This window comes from Gopherus flavomarginatus, chromosome 2, assembly GCF_025201925.1.
Source record: "Gopherus flavomarginatus isolate rGopFla2 chromosome 2, rGopFla2.mat.asm, whole genome shotgun sequence".
In the NCBI taxonomy this organism is placed as follows: Eukaryota; Metazoa; Chordata; order Testudines; family Testudinidae; genus Gopherus; species Gopherus flavomarginatus.
The window spans coordinates 88999155-89024223 of NC_066618.1; the positions used below are offsets into that span (position 1 = coordinate 88999155).

At 41.7% G+C, this 25069-nt stretch overlaps 1 protein-coding gene across 1 annotated transcript in view; it reads right to left on the minus strand.

Moving 5' to 3' along the window:
* The window catches only part of TRANK1 (tetratricopeptide repeat and ankyrin repeat containing 1), an 82704-nt gene that overhangs the window by 18698 nt on the left and 38937 nt on the right, over positions 1-25069 (minus strand). The window contains 8 exon segments of the mRNA XM_050937858.1: positions 5548-5636; positions 6326-6482; positions 7303-7446; positions 9146-9283; positions 9824-10023; positions 10637-13561; positions 18355-18531; positions 19901-20155. Coding sequence (XP_050793815.1) covers positions 5548-5636; positions 6326-6482; positions 7303-7446; positions 9146-9283; positions 9824-10023; positions 10637-13561; positions 18355-18531; positions 19901-20155 — 4085 coding nt within the window.

Consider the following 25069-nt stretch of genomic DNA (forward strand, 5'->3'; position numbering starts at 1 on the left):
AAGCCAACTACAGGGGGAGGGGAGTGACTCTGCGTGCCCCTCCTATTATAACCTAGTCCCAGATTTGGACCTTAGCGTCCAAAATATGGGGGTTAGCATGAAAACCTCCAAGCTAAGTTACCAGCTTGGACCTGGTAAAGCTGCCACCGCCCAACAAATTAGTGTTTTGGGGCACTCTGGTCCCCCCAAAAACCTTCCCTGGGGACCCCAAGACCCAAATCCTTGGAGTCTCACAACAAAGGGAAATAAACCTTTTCCCTTCCCCCCTCCAGGTGTTCCTGGAGAGATAAACAGAAGCAAACTCCGTGAATCTAAACAGAGGGATTCCACCCTCCCCGTTTCCAGCCTTGGAAAACAGAAGTACCGAGAGCTAATCTCTCTTCCTCCCTCACCCAGAGGGAATGCAAAGTCAGGCTAGTAAATCTAACACACACAGATTTCCCCCTGACTTCTTCCTCCCACCAATTCCCTGGTGAGCACAGACTCAATTCCCTGGAGTTCCCCACTAAAGAAAAACTCCAACAGGTCTTAAAAAGAAAGCTTTATGTAAAAAGAAAGAAAAATACATTAAAAATGGTCTCTCTGTATTAAGGTGACAAATACAGGGTCAATTGCTTAAAAGAAATATGAATAAACAGCCTTATTCAAAAAGAATACAATTCAAAGCACTCCAGCAACTACACACATGTAAAATACAAAAAAACATATAAATCACTATCTGATCTTTTGTACTTACAACTGGGAAACAGAAGATTAGAAAGCAGGAAATAGAAAAATCCTTCCCATAGCCGAGAGGGACAGATTCAAGACAAAGAACTCAGACACAAACTTCCCTCCACCCAGACCTGAAAAAGTCTGGTTTCCTGATTGGTCCTCTGGTCAGGTGCTTCAGGTTACTTTTTTTCAGGTGAAAGAGACATTAACCCTTAGCTATCTGTTTATGACACCTCCACACACCACCTCTAGGAGGCATCCACCTGTTGGCCTGACCTGGCATCCTGGGAGGTATACTGTCCATAGAGTGCCTCAGCTGGAGATGCTTCTCAAAAGGGGGAAGTGAATTAGAAAAAGAAAAAGGTAATCAACCCAAGGCACCACACCTCCTCACTCTCTCTCTGTCCATCAATTCGCTGCATTAGAGGGAACAAAGGAAGCAGACATTCAACAGAAGAAGTTTGGCCAGTGAGACCACTGAGAGCATGTGGGGAGAAAAAACAAACTATGTTAAATTCAGTGTAAAGTTAAGCATTAGTTCCGCATTATCTTCATTTTTCTTGTAACTATTTCTGACTTATGTCTCAATACTTGTAGGCACTTAAAATCCCTCTCTTTGTAGTTAATAATCCTGTTTTGTTGTTTTATCTAATTCAGTTTGTTTGAATTGAAGTGTTTGGAAAACTCCATTTGGGGTAACAAGGTTTGGTGCATATCATTTCTATTAATTAAATGATGGACTTTATGTAAGCTTGTATTGTCCAGGAGAGGGCTGGGCAGTACAGGACATACCTTTCTGAGAGGAAATCTGTGACTAAGAGTGTGCTGGGGTAATCCTGCAGTATAATTGAGGCTGATAAGAGCTTAGATATGACTGGCAGGCTGCAGGTGCACACAGACATAGCTGGGAGTGATTTGCATACAGGAGGCTGTTTTGGAGCAGTCCAAACTGGAAGCCACAGCAGCAAAGCAGTGTAAAGAGCATCTGAGGTTAAAGGGCAAGTGTGACAGCTACTCACTAGTCTGGACTGTACCCTGGGTATGTCACAGTGATATAGCTCAACTTTTGTAAGGCTTTTGACACAGTCTCACATGACCTTCACAAACAACCTAGAAAAATATGGCCTAGATGAATCTACTAAAAAGTGGGTGCACAACTGGTTGGAAAAGTGTAATCAGAATGTAGTTATCAATGATTCACAACGGAGCTGGAAGGGCATATTTAGTGGGGTCCCACAGAAATCTGTCCTGGGGCCAGTTCTATTCAATATGTTCATAAATGATTTGGATAACGGCATAGAGAGTTCACTTATAAAGTTTGAGGATGATAACAAGCTGGTGGGGGTAGCAAGTGCTTTGGAGGATAGGATTAGAATTCAAAATGATCTTGACAACCTGGAGAAATGGTCCGAAATAAATAGGATGAAATTCAATAAAGATAAATGCAAAGTACTACACTTAGGAAGGAATAATCAATTGCATAAATACCAAATGGGAATACTGCAGAACAGGACCTGGAGAGAGTTACAGTGGACCACAAACCAAATGAGTCAACAATGCAAAAAAGGAAACATCATTGGGGGATGTATTAGCAGGAGTGTTGTGAGCAAGACAGGAGAAGTAATTCTTCCACTCTACTCAGCACTGATAAGTAAGGCTTTGAAGGGTATTTTTAGTAAAAACCACAGACAGGTCATGGGCAATAAACAAAAACTCATGGAAGCCCACAACCTGTCCATGACTTTTACTAAAAATACCCAGGGGCTACGGGAGACACACAGAGCATTGCCAGGGCTTGCAGCTGCTTCAGCCCCGCCGCTGCTCATGAAGGGACTGACCCAACCCCAGCTGCTGCTCCTGCCCTGGGAACGTGACTGGCAGCCCCGGCTGGCTTCCTGTCAGCTATTCTGCGGCCTCTGGGCCGGCTGTTGGTCAGCTGTTTTTACAGCCACTGCTCCAGTAGCCCCTGGGCTGAGAGCTGCTCCAGCCCTGTCCCAGATGTAGTCAGGGAGGTCCCAGAAAGTCAGGGAATCTGTGACTTCCGTGATAGAATTGAAGTCTTACTGATAAGGCTCAACTAGGGTTACTATGTCCAGTTCTGGGAACCACTTCAAGAAGGATATGGAAAAAGTCCAGAGGAGAGCAACAAAAATTATTAAAAAGGTCTATGACCTATGAGGAAAGACTGAAAAAAAACTTTTTTTGTTTAGTCTGGAGAAAGAAAACTGGGGAGACATGATAAAGGTCTAAGCACATAAAAGTTTGTTATAAAGAGGAAGGTGACAAATTGTTCTCCTTAACCACTAAGGACAGAACAAGCAGCAATGGGCTTAAATTGCAGCAAGGATGATAGGAAGTCTTTCCTAATATCTAACCTAACTGTAAGTGCAGTTGAGCACTGGAATAAATTACCTAGGGAGGCTGTGGAATCTCCGTCATTGGAGGTGTTTAAGAACAGGTTAGACAACCCCCTGTCCAGCATGGTCTAGAGATAATACCTAGTCCTGACTCAGTGCCGGCAACTGGACTAGATGACCTATTGAGTCCCTTCCAGGCTTACATTTCTATGATTCTATCATACTGTAGCATCAGAGCGACAGAGAAAAAACATGCTTTGCCAGCATGTTAGTGAGTTTTACTTTATAGTCACTCTGGAATAGCACGTCTGTCTTATTCCACCAATAAATTTGTTGTTTGTCATGTTCCATTTTGAGATGCAACACCACTTAAAGCACAAAGCAAACCACTTTTGGCATTCAAAAATCCTTTAAGTGATTTTTTTTTTTATAACAACGATAAGCAGAGAACAGGCTTATAAAGAAAGGAGTATAACAGCTAAAATCACATGGGTACATGCTTGTAGTGTTTTGTTATAGGTTACAAAACTACATATTACTGATCCAAATACTTCTCAAATATGCACTATACTAAAAGATGCATTTCTTTTTTTTTCCAGTAGTTTACTGTAAATTAAAAAAATAATTCATTGCCCAAAGATTCATATGAGAGACACGATAAGAGTAGGGCCAAAATATGAAGGGAGTATGGTGCATTAAAAACAAAAAACGTTTTGTGTACAATAATTGAATCAGATTTCTGTTTTTCTTGCAAGAGGGAAAGGCAGAGTTGAAGACATTTTCTGTTAGTTAATCCTAGTTACTATTTGGGTAAGTCCTACACATCACTGTAGGAGCTCCAAGGATCTCTGTAACACGGTTGGCACTCATGTCTCCCGGGTGCCTCCTTTCTGGTAGGGTGTGAGCCTGCTTTTCTCTCTGTTCTGACAATGAGGTGGTATTCACTTCTTGTAGGTGTCCCTCCCTTCCCCTCAGCCAACGGTTGTTCAGCGGGTTTTCAGTGATTCTACGCTCTGGCTGAGTGTCACACACTCTCCCACATCCAGGATATACAGTCTCTAGTTCTTTCTCATGGCCCTGGTATGGAGCCGTAGCACCACAGCTGCTTTCCTGGAGGCACTGCCTTCTTTAGCAGTCCAATAGGGGCCCACCTCAGTAGGCATCCTTTTTGGCAGCCCCCCCCGGGCTCTGTCTTCAACCAGACCTAGCAGGGGCCATCACGGTACCCTCGCCTGGTTTGGCTAGGTCCTGAGCTCAGCCCTCCCTGCAGTGAGCTGTCCACAGTCCTGCTGCTCCTTCAGCTGGCCAGGCACCCAGTCTTTGGCAGCGTTCCCTGAACTCAACCCTTCCTGCAGTGAGCTGTCCACGGTCCTGTTGCTTTTCTATCCAGCCAGCCACCAGGCCACCCTCTTCAAGCTCCAGGCAGCAACTGACTGCTCTGCATGTGCTGCTTCCTTTTATATGGCTCTTCTGGCCCCTGACTGGTCACTCGAGCAAGTCCTCGAATTGGCTGCTCCCCTTCAGCCACTCTAGGCTGCCTGGAGAACTTGTTTGCTCTTTTCTGGGGCAGGGTGAGGCAGGGCTGTGAGGCCTCAAGCAGGGGACCCCCAGACCTAGTCCACCCCATTACAATCTCCCACATTTTCCTTTTCTTTAAGTTAATCCCCTTTCTTACAGTCAACCATTGTAGCCAGAGATATGGAAGCATCTTCCGCTAACTTTCTCACTGGTCTAAGGAATCAGTATTGGAATAGATAATCCCATTCTTTCCAGAACACTCAGTCTTCATCGGATTAGGAAGCTGTTTTTGGGGGGTGGGGAGGCTTTATAGCAAGAGTACTGAACACACAGTTTGTGCTTCCATAAACTTTTTTTTAAACAAGAACTCTATATGCTGCTGTCTTCAGGAAATGTTATGTACCATTCTGATACCCACCACAGAAACTTAGCCTTATAGTTATTTACTTGAGAAATAGTCAGAACATTTCCACACTATCAACTGACCAGACAGACCCAATTTGGATATTAGCTAGCAATCTAGCAAATAATAGACTTTAAAAGTCAAGAGTTCTAACAGGCCTTTTTAATAATATAGTGCACACTTTAAAATGATGGTTTCCTTTTTTATTATTCAATATTTTATACGGACTTTTGTATTGCAGCAAAATCCTTTGGTTCTCAGATATTACTGCTAGAAAGAGATTAATTAGATACAGACATAAACCACACTGTGACCTTAAAAGGCTCTGGGCTCATCACCCAGATCATTATGCTTCCAAGAAATTGAGTGTCTTGCCTACAACACCGTTTACTGAAATAAAATTTTAAATGGTTCGAAGTCACAACTTCCAACTGACTCATTTTTGTTACTGTAAAACAGCCAAATGATTCTAAAGTGACTTTTAAGGGTACAAAGAGAACACGGTCTCAAAACTGAGATAACATAACTTAACTCAGACAAACATATGGACTTTACCTTCCAACACTGATGCTTAGCATAGTATTCTCCTTGTGCAATCCATTCTTCTGGGGTTGAAGTTTTAACAAACATGCTATCGTCAAAATCTGGATAGTGGAGATAGGGAAGAATTATTTTATGTTAGTGGTATGGTATAAGAGAAGACACTTAATATATGCCAAAACTAAGGATCATCATCATTTTACAATTTTCCAAAATCCCCATGATTTACGCTTAAATCAACTGATCACGCCAAGGGGTAAATTAGTTAACTTACATTTAAACAATTCAAGTTTTATTTTAAAAGGCCTCTAGAAATTTTAAATACTACACAGGTAACAAAGATTAGAGTCACCTTACTGTCCCTTAACAATAAATAGGTTCTTTCATTTGCTAACAAGTAGTTGATTTAACTGAGACAGTTTTTCATAATCAATACTCAGTGTTTATGGGCTGGTTGCATACCTTCCTCACTTGTACAGGAAAGACAACAATGAGATGTCTCACAAACACTGCAGATATTTTAGAGCTAATTTAAAGCAAGTAAAACCCTCACTAAAGTCAAATAGAATTTGCTTGAGCAAGGAGCAAGTAAAAAGTATAGTATTTTACTCTTAAATGTACATTAGAGGCAAGCAAAAACACACACACACACACACTTTATCATATTATGATAATTCAAAAACTAGAAATATTTGCTAACACGGAAATTTTAACTGGTTTAATACAAACAACAAACATTTAGTGGATTATCTTGTTTTCAGAGTTTTATAGGAAGTTTTGATGTAGCTTTTACCTTTGTTTTCATCTATTTTGACAACTTGAACAAATTCCCTTTTGATAAAATATTTAAAAGCCGGAGCTCGCTTGTCACTGTTTTCATCAAAGATCCAAAGATTGACCCTGGCTCTTGTAATGGCTGTATACAGCTGCTTCAGCTCTCCATTGAGCATCTAGGATACATTGATTAAAAAAACAAATGACATGATATTTGCAGGAAATTATATGAGTGCATGGTAAAAGGAATGCTATGAATACATACAGAATTAACTATTTAAAGTAAAGTATCTTAAAATAAGCCACTTTAAATATTAAGGGCCTGATTTTGAATTATGCCTGCAAAAATGCATGTGCAATTTTGCATCTAATTTGTATGCAATTACTTGTACTGCAAATTAGATAGTTCCATACACAAAGGGCCAGTTTTGTGTCTAAAAAGCGTCTATATATGAAGTCATTTATTTTTTGCACACAATTATGGACACTTCAAGTACAAATTAAACATGCAATTTCTCTCACAATTTTGAAAAATCTAGTATTAAGAGTCTGGTTCACTACGGCATCCCTCATGTTACTTCATTGCTTTTAATAGTTACAACAGTATAAGACTAGAATAACAGAGGTCAATTAGTCCCTAACCCTTAATTTGTTTTTTAACCATAACTACTGCAACTAAGAGTTAACTATATAAGATCTTTGCCTTCTTACCTGCTATATGTCCAAAACCATACAAACTTCTAAATCCTCCCAAAAAAATCATGTGTTTGGTAAAAGCCAGAAAAAAGAAAAAATATTGATGGATCTGGGATTAATTAATTACAATATGTAATATTACTATTAATAATATTCTAATTTTACTGGAAGAACTGTTATACATGAAAATGCCAAATAAGACTATTAGAGTCTTTCTTGAACTTTGAGATTTTTCTTAGTTTGTTGTGTGCTTGCTATCTCCAAACAACGTGTTATAAAAAAAAACCTATAGTGTATCACCTTGTACATTTCTGGATTAAGCATCAGAGATCTGCTTTGAGTAGCAATATTTTTCTCTAAAGGTGTTTCGATCACAAGCTTGGTTTCTCCTAGCGAATCAGAGGAAGGGGTAAAAGAAGAAATGATCTTCCACTCTTTGTAAGCCTACAATTTGAGAAACATACAAAGATTTCAGGTTAGCTCAATCTACTGCGTACCCATGCATACATATATGTACAGATATGTAATGTACATTTTAAAAACACATGCATACACACCCAAGATTTTGCATGCAGCAGTCTACCTATATCCTAAAAGTTGTGGATTGGGGCCATACCATACATAATTCTCAACTAAAATCTTTACTACATATCTTTTCTGCTGCTTTTAAATTATTGCATTTTTTCTTTATTAAATGAAACACTGTTTCAGTAATGTCAAATTTGTGGTGCAAATCTGAAAAAGTCAAGGAAACCAAAGTTAAGCTTGATATACAGTCACGAACTCATGCTTCTGTTGCAATCACAACCTTAAGTAATCAAATTAAGAAGTCTTTATGAAAAAAAACTAGGTATTATTGAATCTCTTGTTAATTGTAATTTAAGTCAAAATCATTTTATGTTCCCTGAGTGCAAAAAACAAACTTCTAAGTTTCTTTTATATTCATACCTCAAAACATGATGATTACATGGCAAAGTCAGTTAACAAAATAGTTTTTCACTCTGGAGAGCTGTACCCAAATTCTGCCTCATTAAAGGAGGACTCACCCTAACTTTTGACTAGACTTCTGTGAACAGTGCAAAACCATCACACAGATGGCTCTTTTTAAGAGAAACCAGAGATTTGACTTATGGATGCTAAAGATTCAGGGGCAGATTCTCCTCTCACTTATGCTGTTTTAACTGTTTAAGTCAATGGCATTACTCCTGATTCACAACCACTGTGCCGCTTTCTTCTTCAGCGGCATGTTCTTCCCTCCGAGAGGGACCAAGGGACCCGCAGCCGAATTGCCACCAAAGAGCCCAACGTGCAGCCCCTTCCTCTTGGCCGCCCAAAGCACCTGCTTGCTAAGCTGGTGCCTGGAGCTGGCCCTGTTCACAACAGTGGAAAAATGACAGGAGGATCACTCTTCGGGACTGATGTATATGAGCAGAACTATGTTAAAAAGCTCAAGAAGTGCACAGTATACCTAGCTCTAGCCCAATGGCTCTTAAACCTTTTCCAGACTAATGTATCCCTTTCCGCACCCCAAGCTACATCTGACTTAAAAACTACTTGCTTAAAAATCAGACAAATGCAATACAAAAGTGTCACAGCACACTATTACTGACAAACTGTCTATTTTCTCATTTTTACCATACAATTATAAAATAAATAAATTTGGATACAAATATTTTACTTATATTTCAGTGTAAAGTCTATAAAGAAGTATAAACAAGGCATTGTTTGTACTGACTTGGCTAGTGCTTTTTATGTAGCCTATTGTAAAACTAGGTAAATCTTTAGATGAGTTGACGTACCCCCTGGAAGACCTCTTTGTACCCCTCAGGGTACGTGTACTCCTGGTTGAGAGCCACTGCTCTAGCCTATACTGCTGGTCCATCACTTTCCTTAACCCAGCTCATATCACAGAAAACTTTTTAAATGAGAAAAATAAATACCAGAAATAAGCCAGTGCAACAGAAGATGCAGCAACCTATGTAGGGATGAGCGAGCAGCAGCTCAATTTGCTTACCAGTGAGCCCTGAGTCCTATTCTGTAGTGGAACTGACTGTCTCTAGAGAGAGCTGTATATATTTCCTCAGCTAGGACAGTTAGATCAACATGAAGAAGCAAAAGCAGAAAATAAAGTGCACTTAAATACCTCAGAATCTGTGAAAAAGTTGTAAAGGAGGACGTCATCAAATTCTAAGCCCTTTGCTTCATAAATTGTTAGCACAAGTGCTAAGCTAAGTTCCTCTGGAATCTTATCCTTCACCATTTCATTCGCTACCAATATCACCTGTCAAAACATAAAATGCATTAGTGACACATGAATTAAAAAGACAACATATTTAATTTAGAGGGTGGAAAAATGAGCAATTAGTTATGGCAATGCAAAGTTATCTAAGAAGTAGACTACAGTAAGTATCAATGTGTATTAAAACTATGTTAACTCCATGGATACTTCAGAACGCTCCAGAAAAGGGGTTGCTAAGCTGCTTTCTGGCTGCCAGAACAGTGACACACTATCTCTTATTCTGAGACAGATGGAGAATTAGTGGAAGAGAAAAATCTGAAGGAAAAGTGGGGCAGGACTGAGCACAAATTACAATGAGAGAAAGTCAAATATACCTGTTTTTAAAAAGGTTCTGAGGCAGAAATGAGAAAGGTAAGTCCTGAATTTGTATGTTATAATTTATCAGGGAGCAATATGGACACCAAAAGAATGTTGCAAGCAGTCAGGGGATTGGTCCTTAAGAAAAGTGGATTGTGCTATTACATTTGGCTACAAAACAAAAAAAATCTATATAAAACATCATAAACTAAAAGTAAAGCCAACCTGATGTGCTCCAAATTCAATCGGCTGTGTTTTTCTTTTGTTGCCTCTCAGTAAAATTGCCAGGTCACTAACACTGCAAGATTCTAAGACAGTAGGTTTAGGTCCGTCAAAGAGGCCAGAATCCCTAGGAAGACGATCAAAAGATTCTGGGAAATAGTACTGAAGTAAATCAACCACCCCAGAGGCCAGATGTAGAATTCCTGTGATGATCAAAAATACATATTACAAACGTAATATATACCTCACATAAACATAACTATAATGAAAATGAACTTTGTTCAGATTGCACAGAATCTGGAAATGCCAGATAAAGATTGTGACTAGGAGGAGACAGCAGCTGTAGGATACACTTTGAGCATCTCTGATTCGCAGGGCCACCACAAATCAGAACATAGGCTACGAGACTAAGCAAAGGTTAGAAATGTGGAAAAAAAACCAAACCATGAAGAGCAGCAGTAGACCACTTGTCCTCAAAACTGTGAATTTTGTGGGGTGTGGAAGCAGCAATTTAAGACAAAAACATTAAAAAAAAACCATCCTAAATGGGTCAAATACCCCAAACAAAACATTCAGTGAGGGAAAGACTTTCAAAAGTGACTGATGATTTTAGGAGGCTCCATTTTTGGATGCCCAACTCAGGATACCTTAAAGGGATCAGATTTTCCAAAAGTGCTGAGCTTCCAAAAGCTGCTGTCTGAAAATCAGTTCCCTTTAAAAGTATCTCATGTTGAGCACCCAAATATTGAGACATTCACAATCACTACTGCCTTTTGAAGATCTTGTCCCCAAAACATAATATGGTAATTTCTTTACCTGAATGAGATCTGTAGTTTTGATATAGCTGATATATCCTTTTAGGTTTTCTAACAACACATTGTTTCTTGTCAACTGAGTTCTTGCTGGCGTAGTGGAATAATGACCTCAGATCACTAAAACGAAAAGCAACTCCCTTCATTATGCTTTGTGCAGTGTCACCAGTAAGGAACACTGCATTAGGGTCATTGATGCACTTCATTAGCAGTGCAAGCTCAGCTTGAGTGAAGTCTTGAATCTCATCACCATAAAGCTCATGGATGGACCATGGTGGCTCCTCAAGCTTAGAGAGTCTTTGAGATAAATTGTATAGGACATCTTCCTCATCAAAGTAACCTCTTTGTGACCTTATTTGCTGATAAAGACAAAAGAGACGATAGATTTCACTTCGGTCTTCCTTGAAGTTTGGTGATCTCTTCCGCCCTAGTTTTTTGTACTCTTCTTCTGTAAGTTTACCCTGAGGACAACTTAGTGCTTCAAAAGACCCTTTCAAAAAAGATTTTATTTCTTTCCAAACCAATGCAGGGTTATAGGAGTTTTTGCCTTTCATCATTTTTGGCCACATTTCATTAGCGAACACTTCATAAGTCACAAAAACACGAGGGTCATTTTCTCTTGAGTGAGCTTCCGCAGCCTTTTCATCCTCTCCATATTCTACTTCAGCATTACCTTCTTCCTCCTCATCTTGCCAATTTGGAATGACCAAATCTTCTTGAGTGGACCAACCAACAATGGTTCTTTTAAGACTTCCATCTTCATTCCTAAGAAAAAATGGATCAGGCATGGATGCATCGAGTAATAGTAACAACTGTTTTGAGGTGACATGCAACGGGAAATTTTCATCTTTAACTTCTTGTAGCCTGTAAACATTTGGCTCAAGTGGCTGGAAATGACTTGTTGACTTAGAAGACTTACTAAGCTCAATAAAATTCCTCTGAACCTCTTGGCACAGAACATGATTTTTAGTAACAAAGATCTGATGCAAGTGTTCCAATTTGTCGGATTCTACTGCGCTATGCTCTTCCTCCTCTTCACAGTCACCTGATAAATTCAATTCAGTATCATCTGCACTTGAATATTGTTCACCTTCATCATCTTGTTCTTGTTCATTATCTATGCTTTCCAACTCAATTGACTCACTGGAGTCATTGTTGCCTTGCTTTTCATCCTCCTCCTCCCCTGTGCTCTCTTTTTCAGATTCAATTTCAAACTTTCTTCTCTGCCACATTTGTCTAACCAACAAAGGGGCTCCTGCCAACTGTGCTTTCTCCCAGTAAGAATGGAATTTCTTCCATAGTCTATATAAGCAACAAGTAGTCTTTCCTGTTCCGCTCCGTCCAATTAAGATTATTGGCTCCATGGGCTTGGGGCTGAGGTCAATCACTGCATACTCTAACTCACCAACTCTGAAGGGGTATTCAACAGTAGAATTCATATCATTTATGATGTTAAGTGCCATGTTAGTACTGAAGCTGTGAAATTTCATTATATTATATTCCGTTTCCACTGCGCTAGCTGGAGGGAAGTATTCAGGTATGATGTGTTCTTTTGTTTTTTCTGCCTCTGTGTCTTCAACATAACAACGAGGAATGCGCTTTTGCATTTTCAAGTTATAAGACTGCTTGATTTTACTTATACCCTTCAGTTTTTTCCTCAAGATGCAGGACAAGCCACGGTTGTACGCAGTACATATAGTGCCAATAGCACGGTCAAGTTTGCAATGATCAAGAACAATGTCCCATATTCTAATGATTTCGGTGTAAACTCTCCCAGACTTTTCTAGAGGATGTATAGACTGTTCTGTCTCTATAATCTTTTCTGCAGCCTCACTACAACGGGGAGAAAAGTCTATTGCAAGCTCCCATAACATCCTTGCTCCTTTGTCCAGCTTAGCTTCGTACAGCTGAATATCAGCTTTCAAATGTTTTAGCCGCTTTTGGAGGCTCTGGGTCCATTCTCCATTTCCAAGCTGCTGAATTGCCAGTATAATTTTCTTTTTCATATAAGGAGGTACAGCTTTGCTTCCCAGCTTCTTCAGCGTTTCAGAAGTGCACTCTATTTCCCATGTCATGTTATCAAAGTCCTGAATATATGCCTCAATGTCCTGAATCTGCCCACTAACTTCCATTGTTTCTTCACCTACGCCATTAGGCATGGGCATGTCAGATTCACCACGCTCCTTCTCAGTATCCTCCACTTTCTCAGGGTCAGCATCCTCTCCTTTACTGTGAGCCAAACTCTCATATCCACAGGTTTGCTGGGGCTCGCTCTTTTTACCTTCAACGCTCGTTGGTGCTGAAGATGGGTTTGGTACCTGAGAATAATCCTCTACCGGGTTGTTACCCAATTGAAGACACTGGATTAAATCTCTGATTGCTTTCAGTAGGCTTTCCCGCAGAGTCAAGGGCTTATTTACTTCTCCAATTTCCTGCTTTATCAACTGAGCATCGTCTGCTTCTTCCCAGTTATCAGGAACTGGATCTGTATTTTGGATATTAGCAGGTGCTGAGTTGCCAGGTGATACTCTCCAGACAGATGCAGATGACGAATGAGCTGTGCTTTTTGGCTGTGATGTGTTACAGACTGGAATGAATTTAGGCAGCTTAACTAGCTGCCCTACTGTATCTTGCCGGTGCTTCCTCTTCTCTGACACAGCTGTATTCCAGGTGAGTAGCCGAGGGTCATTTTTTTTTATTCTGTGCCTCACATCTTTTCCTAATTTATTTTTCAAGTTAAAGTTAATGTCAAACTTTGCTAACGAATCCATTATTTTCTTAACCTGCTTTGACTGTGCTTTCTGAAATATAATATGCATCACTGTATTTCCATTCTTATCTTGGCTGTTTGGATTAAGGTGTGGGAAAGTGGATGGGTTTGAACCATAGAGATCCAGTAGATAGTTCAGAAAGCGTAACCCAATGTCATCTGAAAGAAATATAACAACAAATCACTAACTTAAATACACTTTATCCTGAGAACAATAAAATGTATATTACTAATCTCTTTACTGCTATTAACTGAAAACAAATGTCCTTCACAATAACAAAGTGAATTTAGTGCTTCTAACACATCTCATTTTGATAGACCTAAAAACTGAGGTTTTCTATTTATTCAGAAAAATAGGCACAATAGCAGCAATGGCAACAGAAGATTTGCCACATTCCCCCCACCACTGTGCTCAGGGCCGGCTTTAGAAAGTGCAGGGCCCAATTCAAACATTTTCGGCGGGGCCCTGGCAGGGATGACTAAAAAAAAAAAAAAAAGTGTAAAAAAAAAAAAAGCCTTTTATTTCTTCCATGTATTATTTACTTTCCATAACTATATAAATAATACAATTATATATTATGTACATTGCATCATATATGCTGTTGATTGCTTATTAATGACCGCCATTTCACATCTGTGGGTCCCTGCCACTCCCTGCGGGTGTGCACATGTGTGGGTCCCAGCTGCTCCCTGCCCCCCTCATTGAAGCAGGTGTGCAGAGTTACTGCCCTGGGAACTGCAGGGCAGCAGTGGACATGAGGCTGGTGGGAGGCAGGGGCTGACTGGAGGTAGGGTCTAACTGCAAGCAGGGCAAGGGGTGCAGGGCTGGCTGGAGACAGGGGTGTGTGGGGTGGGCTGGCTTCAGGCAGGGCCGCAGGGGGATGCAGCAGGGGTTGAGAGGGCTGGAGACAGACAAGTGCAGAACTGGATGGCTTCAGGCAGGGGGGTGCAGCAGGGATTGGCTGGAGACAGGGCAGGGCGTGCGGGGCTGGGTGTGGGCAGGGCGGGCAGGGTGTGCAGGGCTGGCTTTGAGCAGGCTAGCTTTGAGCAGGGCCACAGAGGTGTGTGGCAGGGGTTGGCTGGAGACAGGGCAGGGGGTTTGGCAGGGGCTGGCTGTGGGCACGGGGTACAGAGCTGGCTGCAGGCAGGGCAGGGGGTGCAGCAGAGGCAGCTGGAGCCCCCGCCCTTTAAATAGCCCCCAAGGCTCCCGCTATCCCAGGGCTATGGGGGTTATTTAAAGGGCCTGGGGCTCCCCCGCTTCTATCCCCCCCTGGACCTTTTAAATAGCCGTGGGAGCCCTGGAGAATACATGGGAGCTGGGGTGCTCCAGTGGCTATTTAAAGGACAGGGTGGCAGAGGCAGCTGGAGCCCCGGCCCTTTAAATAGCCCCCGGAGCCCCCCGCTATCCCAGGGCTTTGGGGGCTATTTAAAGGGCCCAGAAGAGCGGGGCCGCGGGGCGGCTTGCCGCGCTCCGGCCAGCCGGGAGAGCGGGGCCGCGGGGCGGCTTGCCGCGCTCCGGCCGGGGCTCCGGCCAGCTGGCCGGGAGAGCGGGGCCGCGGGGCGGCTTGCCGCGCTCCGGCCAGCTGGCCGGGAGAGCGGGGCCGCGGGGCGGCTTGCCGCGCTCTGGCCGGGGCTCCATCCGGGAGAGCGGGGCTGCGGGGCTTGCCGCACTCCGGTCGGGGCTCCAGCTGGGAGAGCCGGGCTGTGGGGCAGCCGTGCTCCCACAGGCACTTTGGTCAGGGGAGCGGGGCCATGGAAGACCCCAGAGCAGACCACAGCCGGGGTAGAGTAAAAAAAATTTAAAAGGCGCTCAAGGCACGGGGCTCTCTTAGGCGCGGGGCCCGATTCCAGGGAATCGGCTGAATTGGCTTAAAGCCAGCCCTAACTGTGCTGAATTTTTCTTTTAACCTTCTTAGGTGAGAGGCTTGTTTAGTCTCCATGTCTGCTCAATTAACAGCTTCTCCCCATTCAACTGCCAACAGAAGTGCCAGCTCTTGTGATTTTTCTGATGTTGGACATTTGTCAGCTTTGTAATGAACTATGTTGGGTGACTTATTGAAATGAACAAGATCTGATGTTGGTAGAATTGGTCACTATAAACCGAATCCAACTTCAAAACATTTTCCCAAAGCTGAAGTTTCCTGAGCCACCTATATGCCCTTCAGAAGATTGTAGAATATCTGATATCTCTAGTCACGTGGCAATTTGAGAAAAAACAATTTCTAAATTGTAAACCCTGAATATAGGATGACGGCCAAAATTATTACTAAAAATGTTCATCTTAAAAAAATATACAATTGTTAAGAAAAACGTCAATAAAGACACTGCTTTAATCCTTTGGATTTACAAAACCATTTTTATACAAAACCTGAATTTTGAACCTAACTTGACAGTTTATCGGAACATAAGAAGGGCCTGTCATGGTATAATTCCCCACTCTGAACCTTAGCGTCCAAAAGATGGGGTACCAGCATGAATTCCTCTAAGCTCAATTACCAGCTCAGTACTTGTAGTGTTGCCACCAACCAGGAATTCCAGTGCCTGGTACACTCTGGGCCCCCCAAAACCTTGCCCGGGGATCCCCAAGACCCAGACCCTCTGGATCTTAACACAAGGAAAGTAAACCCTTTCTTCCCTTTGCCTCTCCCAGGCTTCCCCTCCCTGGGTTACCCTGGAAGATCACTGTGATTCAAACTCCTTGAATCTTGAAACAGAGAGGAAAATCCACCTTCCCCCCTCCTTCTCTCTCCCCCTCCCAGACTCTCCTTGAGAGAGAAAGTAATCCTAACCCAGAGAGAAAATAACCTCTCTCTCCCCCCCTCAATTCCCTGGTGGATCCAGACCCAGTCCCTTGGGGTCTCACCAGAATAAAAAAAACAAACAATCAGGTTCTTAAACAAGCAAAGCTTTTAATTAAAGAAAGAAAAACAGTAAAAATTATCTTTGTAAATTTAAGATGGAATATGTTACAGGGTCTTTCAGCTATAGACACTGGGAACACCCTCCCAGCCTAAGTATACAAGTACAAATTAAAATCCCTTCAGCAAAATACAAATTTGAACTCCTTCCAGCCAAATACACATTTGCAAATAAAGAAAACAAACATAAGCCTAACTCGCCTTATCTATCTAGTACTCACTATTCTGGACATATAAGAGACTGTATCAGAGATTGGAGAGAAACCTGGTTGCACGTCTGGTCCCTCTAAGCCCCCAGAGTGAACAACCACCAAAAACTAACAGCACACACAAAGCTTCCCTCCCCCAAGATTTGAAAGTATCCTGTCCCCTGATTGGTCCTCTGGTCAGGTGACAGCCAGGCTCACTGAACTTGTTAACTCTTTACAGTCAAAAGAGATATGAAGTACTTCTGTTCTATTAACTATTACTTATCTGTTTATGACAGGGCCATACTGGGTCAGAACAATGGTCCATCTAGCCCAGTACGCTGTCTTCCAACAATGGCCAATGCCAAATGCTTCAGAGGGAATGAACACTACAGGGCAATTTACTGAGTGATCCATCCCTGGTCATCCAGTCCCATCTTCTGGTAGTCAAAGATTTAGGGACGCCTAGAACATAGTGTTGTGTCCCTAAGCATCTTGGCTAATAGCCACTGATGGACTTATCCTCCATGAACTTATCTAGTTCTTTTTTGAATGCCGTTACAGTTTTGGCCTTCACACCATCCCCTGACAATGAGTTCTACTGTGTGTGTCAAGTAATATTTCCTTTTGTTCATTTTAAACCTGCTGCTTATTAATTTCAGTGACCCTTGGTTCTTGCCTTATGTGAAGGAGTAAATAAACACTTCCTTATTCATTTTCACCACACCAACCAAGATTTTATAGACCTCTATTGTATCTCCTCTTAGTTGTCTCCTTTTCAAGCTGAAAAGTCCCAGTCTTTTTGATTTCTCCTCATTTGGAAGCTGTTCCATACCTCTAATCATTTTTGTTGCCCTTCTTGCATGCAGTATTCAAGGTGTAGGCACATGGATTTATATAGTGACATTATGATATTTTCTGTCTTATTATCTGTTCTTTTAGGCTTTTTTTTTTTTTTTGGGACAGCCACTGCACACTGATCAAAAGTTTTCAGAGAACTATCTATAATGACTCCAAGATCTCATAGCAACAAATTTAGACACCATCATTTTGTATGCATAGTTGGGATATTTTCTAATGTGCATTACTTTGCATTTTTATCTGCCATTTTGTTGCCCAATCACCCAGTTTTGTGAGATCCCTTTGTAACTTTTCACAGTCTGATTTGGACTTAACCATCTTCAGTAACTTTGCATCATCTGCAAATTTCGCCACCCACTGTTTACTCCCTTTTCCCATATCATTTATGACTATGTTGAACAGCATTGTTCCCAGTACAGATCCTTGGGGAACACCATGATTTACCTCTTTCCATTTGAAAAGGACCAGTCAGTCCTACCCTCTGTTTTCTGTCTTTTAACCGGTCACTGATCCATGAGAGGACCTTCCCTCTTACCCACTGTCAGTTTACTGTGCTTAAAAGCCTTTGGTGAGGAACCTTTTCAAAGACTTTCTGAAAATTTATAACAAAATATAAAATAATCTGTATTATTTAATTTATACTAATTTCTTTTGGACCAAGCTCTAAAGTGTTTTACTCAGTTTTTATTCTGTTCTTATTGAGGCAAAGCTCCCCTTGAAGTCAACGAATGCTTAGCTTCATGAGGACCAAATAAAAATAAGAGTAAAGAACTTAAGGAAATTATGGGGCAAATTCTGGAGACTCAATAGTTGTAACTCAGTTTTCAACATTTCTCTTCCTTTTCTTACCCTTCACATTTTTTTGGTTCCTATACAATATCAATCATTATGCAGATATAGAAGTAGAAATAATAAATCTTCCTTCCTAAAATAATCAGAATAAATTAACATTTAGGTGGACCTGTGCACCAAAACAAAGACTTACCTCTTTTATCTAAACAGATGGAGACTGCAGCATGCAAAGGAGTATCGCCTTCGACAATGGAAACACTCCGAGGATCTGCACCACTGCTCAGCAGCAAATAGGCCAATTCAAAATCATTATTCTTCAAACACATTTGCAGTGGTTTTTCAGGGATGGCTCCAGTCCCCTCAGGTGAAGCTAGTGAAATAGATTGGAATATTTAAGATTAAATCTGATACACTAGATCTATAAACTCAAAAAGAGCACCAAATGTAAGACATCAGCTTCAGTTGTTGAGAGAGTAGATGTTAAAAAAGAATGTATGCATTGCTTAACCAGCTGATCACATTTATACATTTTAACAGACTATTAAGGAAATTCAAATATTAAGCCAACCTCATATGAACTCTCCAAAACTGAGTCAAGTTAAAAACAACTTCTCTCTTCAAATACAAAGGCCAGGATTTCCCTCAACATACCTGTTTCAATAAATCAGTGTAGAAGTCAAATACTTGAAGAAGTGAATTCTTCTGGCTTCAGACATACACAGAGCTATAGCGCTGCTTGTATATATTAGTGGTACACACTAAGACTACTTCCCCCCTCCCCTTTTAAAAATATTAATGTATCCCCACTGCATCAGTCGAGGGGGGAGGAAACATGTCAGAGTAATCCTGATTTCCAAACCTAGCAGAAGCAAAGGACTAAAACAACAGATCCCAGAATGTCACAACCAGAAACTGCTCCTCTTCTCCAAAAGCCCTCATATCTGGTGAGCCACAATGGCTATTTCATCTCTTTTTTCTCTCTTTAAAACTTCAGTTACTTGCACTCAACACTCCTTGGAGAATGAAACTTGTCTTCATGCCTACCATAAAACACCTAGAATACTGTATAGGACGGTAGGAGAGAGAGAGCGTGCGCGTGTGTGTGTGTGTGTGAGAGAGAGAAAATAAATTTTGCCATGAAAAACCTTAAGGAAAATAATATGGGGGTCCAAGGTGAGGTTAACTGTGCCTATTTACATTCAGAACAAAGAACACAAGCTCTTTACAGTTCTCCTCACCCAAAGTGAGAAAAACTGATTTCCCATTCAGATTTAAAGTGGAAACTTGAAAATGGATAAGTGTCGTAGTGTCTGCACGAAAAGCCTCCCAAGAAGTGAATAGCCAAAGCAACTATGACACACCAAGGCAATGATGTCAATTCTGCTCTTTTAAGCAGGAAGAAACTGAGGAAAGGGAATGTGAAAGTAAAATAAATAAATAAAATACAATTAAAAAAAATCAAGCAAAGCTTAAGGCAAAAAAATAATGCTTGACCATTTCCCCCCCAAATACAATCCTATATCCATTTCAGATCAGATTCTGCCACACTTACTCAAGCAGAGTAGTAGCTTACTCCACAATCAATAGAGGGGATAGAATCAAGCCTTTAATAAAACAGCTACTACATTTACATTGGGCCAAAAGAGTCCCAGTTTAGTTTATTTCTAAAATATTCTGTTTCAGTCAGCAAACAGAAGTTTCAAATCTTCTAGGACATTTTAATATCTGTGAGTTTTCACCTCCTCTTTCTAGCAAGCATCTTACGAGATGCACCCGTCGCTTATCCAATCTGTCAACTTGTTTGATAACACTGCCAATGTTGAGGTCTGAAAGACTGCAGTTTCTGATGAGTCCACCACATGATGGCACTTCCCCGTTGGCTTTCCGTGTTAGCAATAGCAAAACTTCATGCCACATTTGCTTCTCCAACAAAAGCTTTATGAAACTGTTAGCACAGGTATCATAAATGTCACAAACCATTTCTTCAGGAATTTCTGAAAGGAAGAAAAGCAAAATATAATTAAATAGAAGCAGAGTAGCAATAAAATAATGACCAATGCAAACTGATTCCAGAATCACGGACTGAAAAAAAAAAATACAAATCCCCATTAAAATACAGTATATGTAACTGGCAGTCTTGCATTAATACTCTACATCCAGCACAATGGGGAGAGGTGGGGAAGAGAAATAAACCAACAAAATCAATGCTGCCTTAGGCAAGCAAAAAGGTTCTTTTCTGAGATCAGATTTTTTTAAGCCTCCTAAGCTAAGTAATCTTAATTTAAATAATGGAGTTTCTTAGATTCATAGGTTTTCAGGCCAGAAGGGACTATTACAAATATCTGCTTTGAGATCCTGATAACAAAGGCCACCCTCAAAGACCATCAACTACATGATAAAGCTGCAGTTTGACCATATTTTTTCAAGACAGAAGATTTAGGACTTCATAAAGGACTTCACAAACTAGTGGTAAATAAAAGTTATTTACTTTAGTACCTCAAGGAAACAAGAAATCACTGGATAACTCAAAACTCCAATCAGACAATTCCCATTCCTGGAAAACGGCAAAGCAGTAACTCAGGTTGTTATTCCCTGAATGGGAGGTGAGTTGTAAACCACAATGACGCTCCAGATACCTCAAACCTTCTCACAAAGCATGAGAGAACTGACTGGAGGTGGTACAGACAGAGAATGCAAAATCAGAGAGCAAATGCATCTAATTGTCCCAATAGTGCAAGTTCTTGACACTTGAAGAAAAGACCTTCAGTTTCAGAACAACTCTCGGTGTCAGGAAAGGAATCTTCATCAGACACCAAATACGCAACTGTGGAATCTTGACTATTAAAGATTAGTTAATGCAGGAGCCTTTGGAGGAGAACCAACAGATTATAAGTAAAGCACCTTTGCTATTAAACCATCTCAATCTAAATACAAGGGTACTGAATATAGAGGGGGCTTCCCATACTGAGATCAGATAGCAGGTAAAGCCAGATAGAACTGGACCAATTAGACTGGATTTAAATAATCCTCCAAAAAGTTAAGGCAGACACAGACTCACTGTTTCCAGGTCAGAAGAGAGTTATTACCACTTTACAGAAAGAATTCTACTTTGCTTAACAACATGTATCACCAGAAGCTGCTTGGTTCCCTATGAGAAGTAAATTGGTCTCTGTCCACGTCTTAATGGACAGGGGTGTGCACATGACAAAATATATCGCCACAACTGTCACTAGCTCACAACCAGTAGAGTCCAAGGATTCATAAAGGCGTAAAGAGTGAACTACACTTGTAGTCCTAAAGGTGATGTCTCCTGGAAAGGGCTGAGGCACTTCGGTGAGGCAGCACTGAGAAGTCTGCAGTGCTGCTGCCTCTGCTATATCTGTTAAAGGACCTCTGTCTCTGGGGCTCTCAGTCTGGCACTTTTATCAAAAGGACTAAATTCATGGGAATAAATGAGCTTTATTCTCCTGCTCTCATCCCTCGATTTTCTGAAACAAACCTCAACAGCTGCACTCTTCTGGACCTTTTTCATCCGTTCCTGACCTTAGGACACCATTTCTCTTACTGGCTTCTAAGCTTTTCCCAGCAGAAAGTGTAACTATGCTAATAAACTTCAACTTTTCTTAGGGCAGGCTCATCACAGCTATGGCCAGAGGGACTACCCTTTGTCTCTAACAGACAGATCAATTTACCAGACACAGACACTTAGGGCAAAACCCAGCTCCCTTAGCAATGGAAGTGGGGTGGTTCTGCTGTACAGAGGATGTGACATACATGGTGTACACAATGCAAAGCCTCACACCACTCAAACTCCCTGTGCAGCAGTGAGAAAGAAAAAGGGCACAGGTGAGTCAGGAAGCAAGGCTGCTGCAGCAAACACATTCCTGTCCTCTCCATTCCCATTGGGGCCAGGCAGACTACTTCATCCCCCTCTTCCATCCATCTGCTTAGCCCAGGACCCAGGCTCTGGATTTCGATCTTAACACAGTTCTATTCTGAAGAGTGACTCTAAACAAAACAGCAACATGGGATTCCACCAGTTATTTCCAGATCAGATTTGCTGAGTTTATACAAGTACATACATGAGTCTTCTGACTGCCAGCTCAGAAAGATCTGAATAAAAGATTCCGCAGACTAAATTCTGCTCTCAGTTTCAACTGTGCAACTCAGCTGTCTTCAAGTTCTTTCATTGGATTGCTCTGGTGTAACTGTGGGCAAAATTTGTCCCTACGGCAGAAACTAATTTAAATAGTTCTGCTATAAGCCAGAACAAAACAGTTTCTTTTTGCTCTATTGGCTTTACAATTCTAACACTTATTTTTGTAACTAAAGGCAGTATACACAACTTTGAAACAGGGTGCAGCTCTGCTGAATAAGAAAATGCCATCATTTTTATGCTCTCTCTTTTCTGAGAAAAATTTTACTGTAACTTGTTCACAAATCTCGAAAGCCTTTGACTCTTTTTGGAATTTTAAAAAAAGGGGGGTTAGAAAGAACCTACTCAGAAGAAGACTAGGCACAATGGAAAGATTCTATAAAAATGAAAGAGTTAGTATCCTGAAAATCTGGGTGAAGGAGGGTACAGTAGAAACTCAGTGGCATAGTCATGAGTGAAGCATAAAAGGCTAGACAGATAAAGAGTAGACCAGGGATTACTCACCTTTTTCTGATTAAAACTGATAACCTTTAAATACCCATTTAATCACAATTCCCTTACAGACTTACATATTTACAACAATACATTTCAAAACATGCTGGGGGTTACCCAGTTAGAGTAGCAGAGCCTTTGTAACATTCCCATCACCAAATTCCCTTTCTGGTCTGACTGACTGCTTGCCAAGCAGTGTTCTCTCTCACACACATCCTACACGCAGCCATAGTATGTGCACAGCTTTCTAAGATCAAGATCGAAAAACGGTTTGATCAAATGTTAAGTTTCTAGTTTTTGTAAAGATGAAAAATTTCCCATTTTTAAATCCTATTATCCTTATGCTGAAAAACTACCATGATCTGCCACCTCGCACCCCTAAGCTGTTAGCCAGATGCTAAGTTTTAGGGGACATGTGATAGCCCTTACAGGAATAACAGATCTATATTTTGCTTTGCCCCCCGGGGAGATTCAGAGACAGGTGGCAAGATCCTATTGGCAGCATCAGAAATAAACTTGGTACACACCATCTTAGAGTTGGGCTAGAAGGCACCTCCATGCCTGCCATAAAGCTATCACTTTGGGGACCTGTAAAACAGGGATCTGTCAAGGATACCTCAGGGAACCTGGGGCAGTTTGTGTGCCAGGATGGACATACCTGATGCAGAGGCATCACGGTGAAGATGGCATGTGGAGACCAGCACTCCTTGCAAGCCCAGCACTATGTGGGCTGAGCCACCAGCCACGGTCAGTCCAACTCTTGAGCCATGCCTCAAGATTGGTGTGATCTGGCAGCCATGACCTGGCAGAGGGCGGAGGCCTGGCAGGCTGTGAACTCCCCACATCCAGGGATCAGCAGACGGCAAGATCGTAAGAAATTCAAGTTCAACTAGAACATCTGTCTGCCTGTGAGTGGAAGTGCTGGCTCCCCATAGCAGCTGTGATGGGAGGGGACTGAAGAGAAAAGTCCCTCAGAGCACGCACCTCCACTCATCTCTTCTAGAGCCAGCATGTGGTTTAGAGCAAACTACACGGCCTGGAGAGGGCCAAAAGGAGCTCAAAGGAAGCATGACACGATTCAGACAACACCACCGTTCGATAAGCAGGTGACACAGCCAACACCCCTTTCTATTTAGAGCAGGAGCCCAGCCAGAACTCTCTAGCCTGAAGGATTCAGATTTCTAAAAGCAGAATCCAGGCTATTTCTCTTAAGTGTCACCGGGAAGGAAAGGTGAGGTAAGGCAGCACCTGAGAGAGAGTCAGCAGCTTCTGAGGACAGGGGGTTGTTGGTACTGAGGAAAGTCCGGCAATTGCACGTATAGTGGGGTAGGGCTCACATAACTGGGGCAGGTGGACAAGGGAGAACATACGGAAGGGGTGCCTTGCTGTCCCCACCTCCACACAAAAGACAGAAGATGGGGGAGATGCACTGAGTCAGCAGGGGAAAAAAGCAGCTCCATATTCCCTGCCACGAGGATAATGACAGCTGCTCTCCTACAAGTGTGCACAACCTAACAGTGGAAGCACCATTTCCTGTCAGCCCTCAACAACTTTTTCCATCCTTCCTGGCATCTTTGGCCCCCTCTGCTATGGCTAAGCAGGTGGAGGTGAGCAGAAAGTGGCTTCCTAGCACCACGACACCTTTCCCCCCCTTAAGCCTTTAAACTGCATCCTAGGCTCACTCTCCTCCTGCCTGAAATGTGTCTTCTCTATTCCACTGTTTTATTCTCAAGAGTCCCACCTACCCTCCTTAAATCCTAGTAATTTAGGGCTTGATCCAAAGTCCATTGAAATCAGTGGGAGTCTTTCCACTGACTTCAATGCGTTTTGGGTCAGGTACTTAGAGAAAGGGAGTCAATGCAACTCCCCTTCCGTTCCAGATATAATCAACAGGGCTCGGCGACCGCTCCCATAGCCATTGTTTTTTGTGTTTCAATGGGAAAATACTCAAGCTCGGAGTTCAGTCTTCACTGTGGTAATGTCAAAAAGCATACACATTTTACCTGTAGGTAGGTTTCAATATGTATACAAAATACTTTCTGTCAGTAAATGATTGTTGGGTTTACAACTCTGAGACTTCATCTGCACACCAGATAAACAAAAGCAAGTTCATTTAAAACAGACTGATAATATGTACCTCACTCAAACATCCTTGGGAAAAGTTTTTACCATTCTTCAGGGGAAGGTGTTAAGACAGACTTCCCTCCACAAACAGCTTCTCTTTCTTTACCCTAAACGAAGTTACAAACAGTTTTCTCAA